Source organism: Neofelis nebulosa, chromosome 1, assembly GCF_028018385.1.
Source record: "Neofelis nebulosa isolate mNeoNeb1 chromosome 1, mNeoNeb1.pri, whole genome shotgun sequence".
In the NCBI taxonomy this organism is placed as follows: Eukaryota; Metazoa; Chordata; class Mammalia; order Carnivora; family Felidae; genus Neofelis; species Neofelis nebulosa.
The window spans coordinates 140,119,122-140,138,658 of NC_080782.1; the positions used below are offsets into that span (position 1 = coordinate 140,119,122).

The 19,537-nt window shown below is 41.5% G+C and overlaps 1 protein-coding gene across 2 annotated transcripts; it reads left to right on the forward strand.

Annotated features, from left to right (window-relative positions):
* The first annotated feature begins 991 nt into the window (after positions 1–991).
* Positions 992–17,334, forward strand: LOX (lysyl oxidase). Of its 2 annotated transcripts, XM_058738129.1 has the most exons (7): positions 992–1,728; positions 2,096–2,204; positions 3,818–3,955; positions 5,634–5,790; positions 8,628–8,723; positions 9,583–9,698; positions 13,692–17,334. In XM_058738129.1, the coding sequence occupies exons 1-7, from the start codon at positions 1,104–1,106 to the stop codon at positions 13,696–13,698; spliced, it is 1,248 nt and encodes a 415-aa protein (XP_058594112.1). In that variant the 5' UTR covers positions 992–1,103; the 3' UTR covers positions 13,699–17,334. The 2 variants fall into 2 exon arrangements, with proteins under 2 accessions (XP_058594112.1, XP_058594119.1); XM_058738136.1 differs by lacking the exon at positions 13,692–17,334 and having other exon boundaries at positions 9,583–9,702.
* Positions 17,335–19,537: the final 2,203 nt, after the last annotated feature.

Genomic DNA, 19,537 nt, shown 5'->3' on the forward strand with positions numbered 1-19,537 from the left:
GAGAAAAGTCAGATAAAATGCTTCTTTGAAGCTGCCTTCTGAGTGCTATAGCTCGCCTTGCTGAAATATCCTGGGAGATACTGTCCAGAAGAAGGATGGTTCTTCACTCCCACTCACAGTACAAATCAGGCCGGCATTTTGAAAAAGAGACAGGTTTATTCATCCCTTCAGCGTTAGATGGCTTGGTTCCCTGCAAAATTTCACTTTTGGTTATTAAAATATTCACTGTAGGAAACAAATTTGTAACCCATTTCTCATATTACCTACACACAGAAAAACAAAATCTGATATCTCAGGGTTTATTTGCCGAGGGTGCTTCCCATAAAAGCGAGTGAGTATGCATTGGGAAATTTGTCTGGTTAACTCCTTATGGATAAACGTTAGTCACAATCGTCCCTCCCCGCCCCCTCTTCCCCGACTCTCTCGCCCCCAGCACCCTCCCCACCTCCCGACTTCCCGCCTCTCCAGGGCTGGTGACCTAATAGCATTTTTCTTCGTGCATATTTTGGCGTCGCCCCACGGCCTGGCTGCCTTCGTCTGTCTGAGTCTTTTGAAATTCCTGCATGTTCGCCCCAGATTAAGCCGAGTGTGTCTCAGGATGTGTGTTCCGTTTTGTTCTTTCCCCTTAACGCTGCCTGTGCAACGTGTCTGGGGGGAGGAGGACAGGACGGGGAGGGAGGGGCAGAGGCGAGGAGCTGTCCGCCTCGCACGTTTCCAATCGCATTACGTGAACAAATAGCGGAGGGGCTGCCGGGCCAGAACTGCTTGTGTAACTTTGCAAACGTGCCAGAAAGTTTAAAATCTCTCCTCCTTCCTTCACTCCAGACGCTGCCCGCTCGCTGGGGCCGCCGCGCCGCTCCCCGTCGCTTTCCAGAAAGAAGGACTGGGAAAAAGGAGTCGGGCGGGTGCCACGTCCCGGCAGCCGCCTGTACCGGACGAGGGTCTGCAGCCCACCCTTGGCGTCGCTCGCTGGGGACCGAGTTACCCGCGCTGCGCCCGCCTCCCCGGTTGGAGAGTTGTCCCTCTCTCTCACGTTTGGGCCCCGTTTTCCTGGTCTCCGAGCTACGTCCTCCCGGAGTGGGGACAATCGAGCAAAGGGAGCGATGCGCTTCGCCTGGACCGCGCTCGTGCTCGGGCCGCTGCAGCTCTGCGCGCTCCTGCGCTGCGCCCAGCCGGCCGCCGGCCAGCAACAGCCCCCTCGCCAGCCGCCGGCGGCCCCGGCCGCCTGGCGCCAGCGGATCCAATGGGAGAACAACGGGCAGGTGTTCAGCCTGCTGAGCCTGGGCTCGCAGTACCAGCCGCAGCGCCGAAGGGACCCGGGCGCCACCGCCCCGGGCGCTGCCAACGCCGCCGTCCCGCAGCCGCGCACGCCCATCCTGCTGCTTCGCAACCGCACGGCGGCAGCACGGGAGCGGACCCCGGGCTCGTCGGGGGCCGCCGGCCGACCCCGACCCGCCGCTCGCCACTGGTTCCAAGCCGGCTACTCGCCGTCCGGGGCCCGCGACGCTGGGGACTCGCGCGACGGCAATGGGACGGAGCCAGGAGAGCGCCCGGCGCTCAGTAACCTGAGGCCGCCTAGCCGCGTAGACGGCATGGTGGGCGACGACCCCTACAACCCCTACAAGTACACCGACGACAACCCTTATTACAACTACTACGACACGTACGAAAGGCCCCGGCCTGGGAGCAGGTACCGGCCCGGATACGGTACCGGCTACTTCCAGTACGGTAAGGACCCCCAAGTCGCCCGAAGCAGCCGGGCACCCCTTCCCCAATTCTGGCTCCCCGACGTGGCTGCCTGGGCGCGGCAGGCCTGATTCCCGCAGATCCGATCCCTCCCCCTGCGCCTGCAGAGGCAGCCCTGGAATCTGGTGCAAACCGCACTCCCAGCCCCTCCTGCTTTCTTTCCACTTTGCTTTGCAGCCCAGGGCGTCCCGTTCTCCTGCTACCCGCAGCCGGGTTGGGAGAAGGGTGAAGGGTGAGGGGCATGGAGGGACCCAAAGCCGGGGAGTGGGGGTAGGGGGCTGAGTTGTCTCACTGCTACCTCTCCCCCTGCCCTCCCCCCCCTCCCCCCCCATCGCCTGGTGACGTTTAGGTCTCCCGGACCTGGTGCCAGACCCATACTACATCCAGGCTTCCACGTACGTGCAGAAGATGTCCATGTACAACCTGAGATGCGCAGCGGAGGAAAACTGCTTGGCCAGGTACCGACAAGGATCTCCTCGGCCTGGCTACATGCACCCGTCTTGGTTCAGGCGCTGCTCAAGTGCCTGGTTCCCACAGCTCTTGTTCCATGCAGACAAGAGTTGGGCAAATGGGGCAAGTGGAATGCGGAATGTGGTCTGCTGGGCATGCTGACCTGGATGGAGAGTGTTTAACATTTTGAAGATGTCTATGGGTTCTTCTGTCTTTAAAACTCTGCCACAAATCAGGGAGGTGGAGCAAACCCTTACGGTGGAGAGTTGGGATCTCATGTTCTTTTTCCAAGATCCTCATACTTTGGAGCTAAAGAACTGTACAATAACGTGGAAAAAAATATTGTAATGGAAGAGCTTGTTAATATCCCCTTAAAAAACGGAGGGCTAACTTGCCAGTGTGGCAGCCCTCAGAGCAAAGCTTCGGTTTTCTTCTTTTGTTTAAGGCCACAGTTTAGCTTCATTGTTTTGGTATTACTTCAGCCAGAATAAGCCCGAGCAAGAGCTTTGTTTTTGAATCCGTCCTAAAATAAAATCATAGCAATTTGGGGAATGGAATCCTCTGACTTTGCCGCTGGGAAACCAGCAGAGGGAGCAAACGATGTTTTGATAGGTCTCATAAAAAAACTGTTCAAGTGCAAAGTGAAAATATTCAGTAGTATTTGAATATATATCCACACAACATATATTAGAAGGAGCAAAGTAATGTTGATCTGTTCAGCTGGATCTTTCTCCCACTTTGACCCTCTGTAACTGTCAGGCGGAAGGAAGAGAAGAAAGCCAAAGTTACCATTTTCATTCCTGAGTCTCGCATCACTTACTCCGCTGCTCTCCCTATGATATTATTACAGTCATGCCATTGTTTTGCAGATAGCAAAGTTACAAAATTATTTATCTAATCTGGGTGTATGCTTTTAGAATTATTTCCTCACTTTAAGAAGAAACAATGTTAAATTCAAAGTTCTTTAAAAAAATTTTTTTTAAGTTTATTTATTTATTTTGAGAAAGAGAACAAGCAGGGGAGGGGTAGAGAGAGAGGGAGAGAGAAAATCCCAAGCAGGCTCCGTGGGGTCAGCATAGAGCCCGATGTGGGGCTTGAACTTAAGAACCATGAGATCACGAGCTGAGCAGAAACCAAAAGTTGGGACGCTTAACCTACTTAGCCACACAGGTACCCCAAAATTCAAAGTTCTTAATAAGGGCATACTTTTTTCTTTTTTTTTCTTTCTTTTTTTTTTTTTTAATTTGCAATCATTTCTACTGATTCATGTGGTTCAACAAGAACTGATTACAAATACAGAATTTACTGATCGCGCATACACATTTAATGCTGATTTTGTTACTTTTTTTTTCACTTTTTAACTGCAGATGTCCCTAGTTGTCATGCATTTACTCATTCCACAAACATTCACAACTGAGATCGGGCCACTTGCCAGGCACCATTCTGGGACCCGGGGATTCAGCAGTAAACAAAATAAGCAAAATGCGCTGGGCTTTTGCAACTGATAGTCTAGTGGGGGGTGGGAGGCAGTCGCCATTATAAACTGGAAAGGTTTTGCTTGTACTTTGTCTTGAGTTAATATCCTGTGGAAATTAAAGTGCTTCCTTTTTCAAAATCACAGCTCAGCATACCGGGCAGATGTCAGAGATTATGATCACAGGGTGTTGCTGCGATTCCCCCAAAGAGTGAAAAACCAAGGGACATCAGATTTCTTACCAAGCCGACCAAGATACTCCTGGGAGTGGCACAGCTGTCACCAGTAAGTGGATGGGCCTCCTGTCACCAGTAAGTGGACGGGCCTCTTGGGTACTTGTGAGTTGTTTTTTCCTTTTTCAGGTGGTCCTGGAGGTGAAAAATGCCAAGGTTTAGTTTTTATAGAAGAGGGAGAACACTGCTGTTGGGTATTTCACATTTAGAATTTTCTCTGTGTAATGTGACATCATCAAGGGAATCTGTATTTAAGAAAATACATTAGCTACAAGATCCTTTTATCTTTTAAAATGGAAACTCTAAGTCCAGCTGATTAAAACTGCTATAGGATACAACAGTGGGCTTCATGAGAATTTTATTACAACATACTACAGGTAAGATTTCTAAAAACAACAATAACAACAACAAAAAACTTGTTAACAACAGCCAAGATCATCTACAGTAAGATAACATTTCAGAAAGACTGCAAGTTGTTAGTAGAAGGATTTATATGCCAATTGCAAAGAAAGAGATGATATACTCCATGAGGTGACAAGGACTGACCTCTGTTTTACAAGGCCTGTATCAAACCCAGGGTAAATGCCTGTTCTGTCCTGAATTTAAAGATCCTTACATTAGGCAATTCTATAATTCGCCTTGGTAACTTGCCCAGGTATTTAATGACAGGAAATTCTGAAGGATGCCCCTTAAACCTTCTGCAATTTGAACGGTTTTTTTTTTTCTCGTTCTTTCCTTCTGTGAGAAGATAAACAGCTCAGCACCTTTCCTTTAACAAGATGAGAAAAACAGATATGAACACCCACTTTTCTGATCAAGTAGAATTATTTTATTTATAAATAAAAGTTTACACTAGTTAAATAACAGTGGTGGGGAAAACACACCATTATTTCTCCTTTGTATTTGAGTAAAGGTTTTAAATACGTGAGAACTCACTTTTTTAAAAACTCACAGAAACCTCCCAAGAGTGCTCTTCTTTTATTTGGAATGAAACATGAGTACTGGCAGCCAAAAGAAATATACTAGAGAGCATATGGCAAGGTCTACTTAAACACAGATAGTTTAATGTCTATTTCTATTAAATATTCAAAGATGAAACAGGGTATAATAGGAAAGCAAAATGCTCAAAATAAGTCTGTTTTTCCTAAAAGCAAAGTTAGATCGCTGTCCCTGGGGTGGGGAGGGAAAGCTAGCATGAATCTGGCTTTAAGATAAACTTGATCTTGGGGTGCCTGGGTGGCTCAGTCAGTTAAGTGTTGGACTTCAGCTCAGGTCATGATCTCATGGTTCATGGGTTCGAGCCCCACGTCAGGCTCTGTGCTGACAGCTCAGAGCCTGGAGCCTGCTCCAGATTCTGTCTCTGTATCTCTCTGCCCCCCCACCCACTCGCACTCTGTCTCTCTCTCTCTCTCGAAAATCAACATTAAAAAAAGGTAAACTTTATTTCAATTTCTGTAAGTTTCTAAGTTTATTTACTGTGAGAAAGAGAGAGAGAGAGAGAGAGAGAGAGAGAGAATCCCAAGCAGGCTCTGCACTGTCAGTGCAGATCCCGACATGGGCTCACAAAATGTGAGATCAGAGTCGGATGCTCAACCCACTAAGCCACCCAGGCACCTCAAACTTGATCTCAATTTTAATGTGAAAACAAGTGTGGGAGGCAGTGGGGAATTCGTCTAAAATCCTCATGGCTTTCTTTGTATGTTCTGTCTCTGTGTTGTGTGGGACATCAGACATTACCACAGCATGGATGAATTCAGCCACTATGACCTACTCGATGCCAGTACCCAGAGGAGGGTGGCTGAAGGCCACAAAGCGAGTTTCTGTCTTGAGGACACCTCCTGTGACTATGGCTACCACAGGCGATTTGCATGTACTGCCCACACACAGGTAGGTTGGCTGCCTGAAATCGGGAACCCACAGGGGGTCATCTGGTCAGGATGGAAAATAATTGGGAAAAGGAAACTGGTGGCTTGGTGATCTGAATTATTCTTAAAGCATTTCCTCATCACAGAAGGTCAATGTGCATAATCGCTATGCTCCACAATGAAAAGTAGTGGTTTAGCCTCTGAAAAAATCCGAATGGTTTCCAGTATCTGCACTCATTCTGTATTCTGTAACTGGCTTGGTAAGTAACTGTGGAAGAGACACCTTTGTGTTCTCCCCTTCAAAACCATTCCTCCCTCCACCTATTAAGTTAGCGACAGAATGGTGATTGGGGCTCGCCAACAAAGAGAAACCTGTTTCTTGAAAAGCTCCTCAAAATCAGTCTCTTATAAGCATGAAAATAAGAATAGAAGGACACAGTTTCTTTCTCCATGCATATATATTTAAACTACAGTATAATTGATGTCAGATGTCCCTTGGATGGATTTTTAAAAATAGTGCTGACCTCAGCAGTGTGTATGCCTTATAACGGGAAAATGTGTGTCAGTTAAAAGCCAGGCCAGTATTTCCATAAGAAGCCCTCATTTGTAAAAGGACATTATAATTTTACTCTAGCCGGAATCTTGGCAAGGAGTAGTGAATGTACATCAGGCAGGGCACAAAGGGATGAGCAGCTGGTATCTTGGGGAGTAAATTCTAGGGCTGTGGCAGGAAGCTTTTTGGTGACCTAAATGTCACCACTGCTTCTTTCTCTGAGCTTAAAACACCATAGCAATTGGAGGAGGCAAAAGGTTCAATTCTACATGCCCTGGAGACAGCACTTATTGTTCAAATAGAAGATGTAACCTACCCACACATTACACATATGTGGGCAGAGAGGTTCCCTTTTCATTCGGCAATCTCCGGCCCCACAGTAGCCGCCTGCCTGTGCACAGCACCTGGAGTTTATTCCCTCCATGTAGGAAAAGAGGCGCTCTGGAAAGCTCTCTGTCGAAATATTTGAATTTAGGTCTGTAGGTATTTATAAGACTTCTAGTCTTCCAACTCCTTGGGGTGACCCCATTTCATTATTTATGGTAGCTTTCTCATCAGTTACTTTCCATGTTGTATGTCCTGTTTAAACACTGTTCACCAGGTCTTGTATTACAAGTGATTTTTGTATTCGTGTTTTTCACTAGACCGATGTTTCTTCAACACAGACTTTATTTAAAGGGAAAAAAAAAAATTCTGACAAAGCCCCAATGATAACTTAGACTAGTTGTATTTTAATGTAGTTTAAATGTACCCAAACATAAAAATAGATATAACTTCCTTTTATCTATACTTTCATCTAACTCGTAAGTTCTTAGATAATAAATTTACATGTTCAACACACATGAAACTAGAAACAGTTAAATTAACTTCATTAATTTAATGTAACCAATGGTTCTCTTTTGCTAAAACCAAACAGCGAATTTAGACAATGTTGGCTAAGGTTCTACATTTCATTTGTGTTTACAGTTTGACTTTGAATATGTGAAATGCCTGTTTGTTTGTTTTTTTAATGGCCTTAAAAATTCCTGTTCTTGGTGTGGTAGTTCAAATAATCAAAGTTAATCACTTAAATTCTGCCAGCTGATGTACCAGTTTCAGAGCTCTTAAAGCCCTTTTGGTAACAAGGTGATCTTAAGCACCAAAGAAATTTTGGGTGCTGAAATTCAGTGGCAACAAGGAGTTAAAATGATTCCTACATATGCTTTAAAATTTAGTATTCGGATGAAAATATAACAGTTAAATTTCCTCAAGAAGGGGCTAATCGCATCAAGAATATACCTATGGACTCCAATTTGAACAGATTTCCCTAGACTGTAACATTCTGGAGAGCAAGGACTGTACCTTATTGGAATTCTCCTCCTCCAGGCCGGTAGAAGGCACTCATTTCCTCACTGAAGTGAATATCTTAGCAACTCGAGTGATGTGGTATTCATTCATTGAGGCATACATTCATCCCTTTAATTTAATAAAATATTTCAGTGACAATGTGAGAGAGAGGGAGGGAGAGAGAGAGACAGAGAGAGAGAATGAATAATGTGCTGGTTAAGAATAGGGATCCTGGACTCCTGAATGCCTAAACTCAAAACCATCTCAGCCACTTACCAGCTATATATCCTTGAGTGACTTAATTGACCTTACAGTGCCTCATGTTCCTCATCTGTAAAATGGGGATAGTAACAGCTCCTGTACTCCTGTAGTTGTGAACATTGAATTTATAGATGTAACATGTTTAAGATTGGTCCTGGCACATGATACATACTTCATAAATGTTAGCTACTCAAAAATGCAACATAGACACTACCCTAAAGGAGCTTCTAATCTCTAGTGAGATAAATTGTTATACAGTACAATTATAATGTAGAGCATGAGAGCACAAACACTATAAAATCCAGGCACTCAGAGTGAAGGAGGGTAATTCCAAGAGAGACTGGAAAGGCTAGTTGAGCTGAGGTTGTGTGAGTTAAGGGGATTATTACATGGCCTTTATCCCTGAACTGGTGATATTCTAGAATTTTGGTGGAGGCCTGTCCTGTCACTTAGAGTGTATTTATCACTGGTAACTGATGACACGTGCAAGAAGCTAGATGTACTACTACTTATATAGTCCTGTGTTTTTTTAGCTGGAGGTTCTATAAGGCTGGGTAATATATACTTCTCAAAGGAAATGTGATAGAAGTGTAGCTTTATGTCAAACTCTTAAGTAAGTACGCACTTAAAATTTAATTTGCAACTACTAAGCACATTCTTTAACATGTTCTAACCTTATACCATCTTTTTAAATAATCTTTAAATTTTCTTTCTTCTAGGGGTTGAGTCCTGGCTGCTATGATACCTATAATGCAGACATAGACTGCCAATGGATTGATATTACAGATGTAAAGCCTGGAAACTACATTCTAAAGGTAGAGAGACCTTTGAAAATAGAAACCTGCAATTTATTTTGATTGCAACTCAATGGACCTCCCCTTCTGAATCCAATGTTAAATAATCACAACCCTGCAAGCAATTATATATCTCATAGGAATATTTCTTTAAAAAGTGTTTTTTTTTTTTTTTTTTGAAGTTTATTTGAGAGAGAGACAGATATTCTGGTAGGGGCAGAGAGAGACAGAGGGAGACAGAGGGAGAGAGGAGGAGGGAGGGAGGGGGAGAGGGAGAGAGAGAGAGAGAGAGTGAGAGTGAGAGGGTCCCAAGCAGGCTCCACACTATCAGCACAGAGCCTGATGTGGGGCTCAAACTCACAAACTGTGAGACCATGACCTAAGTGGAAATCAAGAGTTGGACGATTAATCAACTGAGCCACCCAGGCACCCCAAAATATTTTTTTAAATGTTTATTTTTGAGAGAGAGCAAGAGAGAGAGAGAGAGAGAGAGAGAGCGCGAAAGCGAGTGAGCAGGGGAGTGGGAGACAGAATCCAAAGCAGCCTCCAGCCTCTGAGCTGTCAGCACAGAACCCAACATGGGGCTGGAACCCTGAGCCCCAAAGTCTGACCCTTAACCAACTGAGCCACCTAGGCATACGGAAATATTTCTAAACCAACATACATATATGAAAAAGTTATTTAAGAACTTCAGTGAAAAATATATGGCCGCCTTCTGTAACTTCTCCAGAGTTTGACCACTTGCCTCACTTTTTAACCCCCCGCCCTGCTTGATGAAGTTGACGCATTTCCTTGTTGTAGCCTTGTGGAAATAGGAAGCTATTAACCAGCAAACACTGCTGATGAAATCTGAAACACGGATGATATTTACATTGCCTAGGTCAGCGTGAACCCCAGCTACCTGGTGCCGGAATCAGACTATTCTAACAATGTCGTGCGCTGTGAAATCCGCTACACGGGACACCATGCGTATGCCTCGGGCTGCACAATTTCACCGTGAGTCCTAACTGCCTAGCTTAGTTGATTCTGTTCTCAAAGCGTTTTAGCGCACTGACAGGCGTTATACATGTGTCTCTTTCTACTACTACTGCAGCTTGCCTGGAAAGCAGTCTGTGCTATCCCGTGATTAGAGCTGATCTTCCTTTAATGATGGTGGAGAAGGGGGAGGGCAGATGTCCTCTGGTTTTTATCATCCTAAAGCTGAGTTTGCAGGACAGGATATACACACAGAACAGACTGTTTACCCACAAAGCCCCTGGGGCGGATGAATATGTAAAACAGGCCATATGCAGTGTGGGTGACCCTGGGGGATCCCAAACAGTTGGATTTCCTCAATCTTCACCAGAGTCCATGAAGCAGCCCTGAAGAAATTCCTAGAGTTCTTTAAAGTACATTTTGGAAATCACTGCCTTAAAGTACTCCACCGAAGAGGTCAGACCGCCTGTTCTGTACAAAACCAAGATTTTACAAATTTGAGTTCTAAAACCACAATTACTAGAGAAATATCCTAGGAAGGGAGGCGTGTGTGGAAGTTCCTGCACACTTTTCCTAGCCCTGAAACTCTTCTTTGAATGCAAGCTCAGAGGGACTCCCAGCACATAAATATTAACAGGGGTGGTGCTGTGATGAAAGTAACTGAAGGAAGGTTAGGGAGTTTGGCATGCTGGTCTCTGCCCTGCGAGATCCCTTAAGCCCTGCCTGCTCTGGCGGTACTGGCTTAAGGACCCGAACCATCACCTGTGCGACCTGGGAGTACTACATTCCCAATCATACAAACACCGTTGGAATGATACTGAAAGTGTCCAGGTGGGAGAGGCACCAGTGCCACTGGGCCACGGTAGAAACATGTCACAGAGCTGCACTGCAAACTCACACTTAATACCCCTTTCTCCTTGATACACAGCCCAGGACAGTGGTTGGTTGGCCCCACGTAAGTCTGTGGTTTGTGGGATTTCCCAGACCTACCCAAACCCAGTTGTGCAGGCTTTCCCCCACACCTGGGCTCCTGGCCAGAGGAGGTGCGGGGTTCAGAGCAGCCCACTTTCCATGCTCTGGGCCGTGCGCTGTGGCTCAGGCTGTATTCACCTGAGAGGGAGCCCTTTCCTTATTCTGTAAGGGAGTCGAGCCTGTGCTTTACAAACGGCACCACGGCTTTACAGATACATGCAGCCTAGGACGGCACAAGGACGGCACCGAGAAAAGATAATCAAATGTATTCTTGGGAACATGCCCACAGTGCAGAAAACCTGGCTGGGCGTATGGCCCATATTGTATGGAGTTCATCAAAGGATAACTGAAAATCCTTAGCACACCAGTGTAATTAAAAGGAAAAAAAATATGCTTATTTTTGAGAGAGAGACAGAGCACCGGGGTAGGGGCAGAGAGAGAGGGAGACACAGAATCTGAAGCAGGCTCCAGGTCTGAGATGTCAGCAGAGCCCAATGCAGTGCTTGAACTCACTCATGAACCGTGTGATTATGACCTGAGCCAAAGTCAGACTCTTAACCAACTGAGCCACCCAGGTGCCCCCACATCAGTGTAATTTAAGCTAAACTAAAATAGCGTAAAATGCATACATTAATTAATTTCTCTCAATTTTTATGATTCCTTATTCACTCATTCTCTATTTGTTGGCATTCTTGCTTTTGCACTGTGGATTCACTGAGGTCCTAAACTAGCTATTAAAGACTAATGCAAAGATAAATACGGTTTCTAACCCTTTACTGTGTGCCCTTGGAACTGTATGACAGGAATTCTCAATTACTTTACACGTGAATCTGCTGTGTAATGTCTGTCTCCTGTCTGTCCCGTCATGGCTGGGACGCAGTCTCTTGTCCATCACTGTATATACCCAGGTACAAACCTGCCACCAAGTAGCCTCTCATTCAATGCTTGGATAGTAGAGAAATGACCCTCTCTTTCAGGGAATTTAGGATGTGGAATTGAGAGGCTCAGAGAAAGACACATAGAACTGTAGGAGAGCTACACTCTGAAAATTCCACAAGGGGTAAAATAAAATGCAGGGAAACAGAAGGATCTCTGCTACAAGCCAGGTGACTTTGCAGGTACAAAGGCTGACCTTGTGCTAAGAATGGGTCTGGAGATGTGACTGTTGTAGCACAGAGTGTGTCTTGATTTTCATCAGTAGAATCTATTGAATTGGTTATCGCCAGGTGTTTGAAACAAATAAAAAACCTTTATATTGCTTCAGCACAGAGTTGTTTTATTTTTCCTTCTTTCTTTCTTTCTTTTTTTAAACCAGTTGTCATTGACTGTAACTAAAGTGCAAGACTGGTTGAGGTAAAATTTTAATAAGTAGTATTGATCAGATAGATGGAAATATGAGAAGGTGAAATGATCTACAGTGATATGTAATCAGATAACAAGATGGTACTTCTCGAGGGTGGATAATAATGGGAGATGTGCAGAGACCTTGACTCGAGAGAGGAAGCCTTGCCTTCAGATGAATGATGCCTGCCTCCTTTGTTAGGACTTTTGCTTCTGGTCTCCCTTGCTAGGGATAAGCATTCAGAGGAAGGAGCCATCTTCTCTAGCTGAGATTCAGGACTGGCTTTAGGAAAGAATTTGAACTAGGCCTTGAAGGTTGAAGAGGACTGAGCTGCAGGGGGCAGTTGGGGAAGGGCATGCCAAGAGGAGTTAATATCACTGGTCCCCCCCATGGCAGGAAGAAACTGTAGGGACAGATTTGGAAAACCAAGTCTTCTTGTGTGGCTAAGGCATGTGTTTCATGGGGTTAAGAACTGGGCTAAAAGGATGCTAAATTGGGACCAGATCAAAGGGATCACTGAAGAGGAAGCCAGAAAGTTTGAACTTCATTCTGAAGGCCATGGGGAGTCTTTGAAGTTCCTTGATCAAGGAGTGTAACTTGCCTAAAGCCATGGGGTCAGTCTGGTGGCTTGTAAGTGGCACTGCACCTGATTCCCTTGGTAATGTTATAGTACTTTTTTAACTTTTAAAAAAATAATTTTTAAAAAATGTTTTTTGAGAGAGAGAGAGAGTGAGTGAGACTGGGAGAGAGAGTTCATGCATGCATGCACATTCACAAGCAGGGAGGGGCAGAGAGAATCCCTAGCACAGAGTCTGATGTGGGCTAAATCTCATGAACCATGAGATCATGACCTGAATGAAAATCAAGAGTCAGACACTTAACTGACTGAGCCACCACCCAGGAATCCCTACCGTTTTTAACTCTTTAAAGACATATCATCTCTCGGTTCACAGATTGTTTTTCATGCTAATCAAACACTGGAGAGTATTCCATTGGTGTGTAAAAACTACCCAGTAAGACAGGGTATGCCTTTGATATAGCCTCTCTCCCTCATTGTCTTCACTGTAAACAAAATGTATGGACCCAGTGACTGTGGCCCAGTTCAGTTTTATGATACTGTGATTAAGTTCTCCACTCACAAAACTTAGTATCTGGAAATTGACGGTCTGTGACTTAAGACTGCTTATTTTCTTTATGTGGGGATCTGTGATCATAGTATAAATACTGTATTTCATTGATTGGCTTTGACCCTGTATCTGCCTATGAATGCATCATTCTACATCCAAAACTGTGCTGAGAGAGGAGTAACGTGGGACAGTGCAGAGGCCAAGACCCTGCGTCTAGGTGGACATACTGTACTTGCTCCCTGGAGTGAACTCATCTGGGCAGGGCTTCTGGTCCCATAAGGCCTGCTTTACTCTCCGTTCTTTTACAGGCTGTTTCTTTTACCTCTACACATCAAGTCTGTAGATACCAGACATACACTTTCTATTAACAAAGCTACTAACAAAGTCACCTCCTTCAAATCAGTATTAAAAGAGTGTATTCATGGGTAACTTCATACAGTGACTGTTGCTTAGGTGGAGAGAAACTGCTACAGATTTTTTTTTTTTTTAAGGGTCAACTTTAAACGTGTCTACTATACTCATTCATAATATTATCAAGTTAATAACTTGTCTTATTTTGTTTTCTTAATCTAGGTATTAGAAAGCAAGCCAAAACTCCCAATGGATAAATCAGTGCCTGGTGTTCTCAAGTGGGAAAAAATAGATTAACTTCAGTAGGACTTATATATTTTCAAAAACAGAACAGAAAACAACAAAAGAATTTTTTTTTTTGGACTCTTTTACACCCAAGCACATAACTGGATTTTGGACATTTAAATTGGCATTATTTGGGACATTTTTAATATTATTATTTGTATTACCTTGCGAATGAACACAGTGTTTCCATTCTGTAGATGTACACGTGGCCCTTTCAAGGAAATCCAAATTTCTTAGGCTCCTTCAGAAATTACAGTGTAAAAGTGAAAATAACATTTCAGTGAATGAGCCAAAATTACTATGAACTGAGAATTTTCTTAAGTGCTGAAACTTCAGTAAACCATAGCAATAACTGGCTTGTATATGTCTTAGCATAGATCCGTTTAGAAAGGAGGTTCCTACTGTGCGAATAGATACGGACACATCTGGTGCTGAGGAAGGACCAAACATATTACCATTGGTGTCAAGAAATATTATTATATAGCAGAGAAATGGCAACATATGTATTCAGATAGTTACATCCCTATATAAAATTTATGTTTACATTTTAAAATTAGTAAACTCCTGTCTTTCTGTTTAAGTGTACCATTTCATTCTGACTTAAGTCAGCTTTGTTTTGGAACAAATTAAGTAACTGAGCTGCCCAACTCCTGTCTGACATTCACTGTTGCTGCCTCAATTCTTTAATTTTCCTATGGGCAGAGACCTTTTAAGTGGCATTCTTAGAATCACCATTCTGGGGACTGGTATACGGAGGACGACTGTGTGAATGGGAAGTCATTCTGATGATAGATGTGATACATTCAGAGATACTATGTATGCATTTAAGTATATGGACCTTTTAGCTAAAAATATTTTCCTTGTTGACATAAAAATCATACAAACAAGTCCCCAAAACCACAACTGTCTCTCAAATACTTTAAAAAAAATTGATGAAAAACATCTTAGGATTTTCAACTTTTCTACATTTTTTTAATGTAGAAAATTAAGAATGCTTTAAAATGAAGAATCCTAAAAAAATTTTTTTTTAATTATCCAGAATAGAAAACATCATATCTGGATATAGGAACATTATCAGGTCATCTAGGAATCAATCATACATTTTTTTTTTCTTGTGTGTCTGAAGTGTAAACCAAATTAGCAAAGCATGTAACACTACATACTTGAGGGGTTGGTGAATAAGGGAAAGAGAATACTTTCTATACAACGAAGGGCTGTGCTGCACCATGAGACAGCTGTGATTTTATTTTCAAACTGTGAAACCATGTGCCACAACAAAATTTGGAAGATTCCTTTTTTTCCCCCTAGATCCAAAAGGTACAGAGAGAAATCAAATGACACTTTTAAGTTAGTGGTGCTCAGGCAGAAGTCTTCCTACGTGAACAAGTATTAAAATCTCAAGCAAGGGATTTCCAGTGCCAGGACATGTTTGTTAGAATTTAAAAGTGAGGTGGCATCCCTCACTGTTATGTCATGTATATCATACGTCACAGACTCGTAAAGTCAACACCAACTACTAAGAATTGTTCCCTACTCACTAGTGCCTAGCGTGGCAAGAGGGGCTAGAGATGGACCATCGTCCAGGTGCCGATGTGATCCTCCTCTACCAGGGCACACGCTTACCAACAGAGAATGCGGCTTGATAGAGACCCAGAACTTTTACTGAGCTAGTATCTGAGCTACGGAATAGCTTCTTTGATGTACCTCTTTGCCTTATGTTGCGTTTTTTAGTTTTAAGACTGTAGAGTGATCCTTTCAAATTATTATCTTTTCTAATAGAGATATTTTAATATACTTGCTTAAAAAAAAAAAAAACACAACAAAACTACTGTCAGTATTAATACTGAGCCAGACTGGCATCTACAGATTAAGGCCATTGAGATTCTTATCCTTGTAAAAATTATAGCATGGCCTTTGAACACATATGAGAAGACATTTACTATCATTCATGGAACTTTCCATCTGTCTGTCCATCCATCATCATTCAAGGGCCTAATTACATGCCAGGTGCTTACATGCTAGGCCTTGGGATATTAAAAAACAACAACTGTCCCCTAACCTCAAGAAGTATTAAAAATGTCATTATCTCCCTTTAGGTCCACTTTATTTCATTTTTAACAACTATAAGTACATGTCTGAAATTTTTCTTTTTTTAGCACTATTATTTTTCATGACCATATTTTATTTTAAAAAAATAAGTTAAAATAAATAGCTATATGCATGTATGTGTTACTAATAATTAAAACTATGTTTTCAATCCTTGAAATGTCTGCCTCTTAAATATAAAGCCTACTATTTGGTTGATTTTGAGAAAAAAAAGTTTCAATTAGGAGGCTAAACTTTCTTGCTTATTCCTTATGTAAATATTCCTTCCTCCCATTACCCTTAAACACTCCCGAATAACTCATAAGTATTGATTTAACACTCAATATTTTTGAACCTCAAGGGATCTCGTCTCTGAATAACCACAAAAATTCACATATAGTGATTAGCTGGTCAAAGTTATTCATTAATAAAATTTAAACAAAAAACATGATCCAGACTTACCAAACTCCAAATAAAATATTTTTTAAAAAGGAGACAGAAATAATCCCAAGAATGTGGAGTGCTGGAAGGAGATTGGCTTTTAAACTAATAAAGACTCTGAAAAAAAGGACTAAATAAGAAAATAACTTATTGACTCCTTCCATATGCCATGTTAGTAGCCTCATAATTATTTAGACTGCAGTCTGCATTAAAGATGTCTTGACCTTTGAGGCTAGGATTCAGTCTCCCAACAGTACTATAACATACGAATCCACAAGTATCCACAAGAATTCATTGCCTGTTTCCAGGAAATCTTTATATTTTTAAATAGTAATTTTATCCACAATTTCTATCATCTAATTATTCACTATGTTTTGTTTGTAATAATGAACAATTTTTTTCTCTCTGAAATCTCATAGGATAATCACACTTACAAACATTCGTAACATTCAGATTCTGAAGGAAATGCAGTCCACTAAAATGATCATGGCACTGAGAATTCATCTTTAGCAAACTGTGTGAAAATATAATTTAAAAATACCTTGTTTTGATATTAACTGTATAGTAACTGATAAGTAAAAATTGCCCCTTTTCTGGATTTTTTATGTTCAGAATTCATATTCACAATCAGCATATTCAATCAACAGCTCTATCTCATTCCCAACTACCCAAAGGCCTGGGCCACTTTTGAACACTTAAAGCATTTCATTTATCCTTCAAACCAGAATGGTGCTGAAATATTTCAACTTGAATGTAAAATGTATTAAGTCTTAGCTCACAAGATAGAAACATTTAATTAATATATAACTGCTTGCTATGAACTAAATGACATGTGATTTGGTATTGTAATGTTTTTGATGAAGTTTTAGTTTCTTCCAAATTTTTCAGGAATCCTATTTGTAAAACATCTGTAACTTTTTTAAAGAGCTTTTATTTTAACTGCCCAGACACTGGCTTTATATTCTTCTTTACATTCTCACATTCTTTTATTATATGCCTATACTATGATTGCAAGATTATGTAAAAATGCCTTGAATAAATGATTTCAAGTGTCTATAGTGGTCATTTGTTGTTAAATACAAATAAATGATATGATTTTCATTTTAGGTTAAAATCTTAAAACCATGACTATTGCTGGTGGTTTTGCTTAGTTGCCTTTTGTATTAACAAATTGTTTAACGAGCTCACATGGCTTGAAACTTGTTTCTGATGGATAAAAAATGTAGCTGATGTTTTAAAAAGAAACTTGCACATGAATTGATCCTAACCTCTCTAAGGATGCACAGCAGGCATTATGAGAACAACCACACTCTGATTTATAAGAAATATACATGAGCATATATATACTGCTAGGGGACTTATCCAACTCAAGCTACAAATTATTTATATAAAGAGAATCATTGCTATCACAGATATCTTATCTAAAGGTATATCAGATTAGCCTGGGAGCTGATAACCTGGAAGGACAAACAGGCACCAAAGTGTGGACAAGTGCTTTGGAGGGTCAACTCACAATTCACCTTTAATGAGCTCTTGCAGGTAAAATGGATGTAGGCTTGTGGCCAGCAGGTTGCAGACCTGAGTAGTCTGTTCTCAGTGACACCACAAATTTCATGCTTCCCTTGCTTGCTCAAGGCAAAGTATCTGAACACACTTTCATTATTAATAAAAAATATGATTTCTCTTATCTCATCAGTGGTCAGTGTTTTGAGTACTCTTCATTCAACCAAAAGCTCATGAAACAAAGACAGGGGAGAGTGGACCTTTCCTTGTGTTAGAAAAGGTGCCTGTCTTAGGACACTCATTTATTAATATTTCTAATCCTTGCCACAGGTATTAGTAGAGGATTAACAGAGAGGTTGAATAACCACTTAAAGCATGTATAGAAGAATTCTAATTTTGCAAGATACTGTTACTCAGAAAGAATCACATAGAAAAATAGATACGAGAGATGTTATCTCTATGGTGGAGATTCCCAATACATATTAGCATATTAAAGAGTCTCAGAGATCCTGCAGTAAAGAAATCAATTTGTCTGTGTTATCCAGTATTTCTCACATTTGTTTTGCCACAAAAGTTTTGTTTTTTGGTTTTTTTTAAATAGCACTTGTTATTCTGTTAAGCCATTTATCTTGGACAACTCTGGCATATGACATACTAAGTAATTACCAGTTCATAAAAATGAGATAATTTATTAATTAATTAAAACAAATTGAAGAGGGCATCTTTTGGGATGAGCACTGGGTGTTGTATGGAAATGAATTTGACAATAAATTTCATATAATAATAAAAAACAAAAACAAAAAACAAATATATGATAGTGATAGTATTTGGACTGTGGGACACAGAAACACTTAAAACCCACAAATTCATTGCTTGCCTTGCTTTCTAAAAACCTAATGGTTAAATAGGATCCTTTCAGTGGAGATCATCATTTCAGTCTCTAAACCATGTTCTGTTTTAGAAGGAAACATACATCTTTCCTATCTGTCCAATAATTTGAATGCTTTAGATACTCCTCATTAAAATCTCTCCTCTCCCAGATATTAGTTGTTTATAGCATTCAGGGCGAATTAATCATTTTCTTCATGGTTCATTCATTTTGTATAGTTGAAATAATTTCATATGTGATAGCATCATTTAAGTAAATTTCAAGTAAATCTTAATATTTTTCAACAAGGACAGGGAAAAACAGGATTGGGAATGAATGACTTGGAAGGATATATGCATATATTTATAATTTGCTGCCAATAATTCGCTGCTTAACTATGGGTAACAGGCACCAAATCTGGAGAGGGAGAGAGAGAGAGAGAGAAAAGTCACAAACCAAAAAGTGAATGAACCATCAATACAATGACCAAGAATATGGACTGTTAGAACACTGCTAGTTTTCAGTACCTTTACAGACCAAGTCAACTCAGCGGTCATGACAACTGTATGTACCAAGGACTAAGGACAAATATAATGGTAGAGACGGGTCAGAAACAACTCCTTTTTGCAAACGGTTCAAATAATATTGGATCTTCATTGCACTTATCTTTATTGAACGAATGCAGATATCTGGAGCCAATGTTACCAACGAGTTATTTGCAAACTAGTGAATTATACCACAGCAAACATCCAAGTCAACCATTTTTAGTTATTACAATGACATTATCTTTTTAGAGGGATGGTATTGGGGAAAAAAAACCTTTTATGAAAATCTATAGCTAGGGTGCTGCTGGAGGTAACATTCATGGATAAATAAACAATCTGGT

What these genes read in the sequence shown, in the direction of transcription:
- LOX (XM_058738129.1), top strand. Translation starts at nt 1,104, where the DNA reads ATGCGCTTCGCCTGGACCGCGCTCGTGCTCGGGCCGCTGCAGCTCTGC. An exon ending in GAGGAAAACTGCTTGGCCAG is followed by an intron (nt 2,205 to 3,817) that starts GTACCGACAAGG and finishes TCAAAATCACAG; the next exon opens with CTCAGCATACCGGGCAGATG. An exon ending in CTGGAAACTACATTCTAAAG is followed by an intron (nt 8,724 to 9,582) that starts GTAGAGAGACCT and finishes TACATTGCCTAG; the next exon opens with GTCAGCGTGAACCCCAGCTA.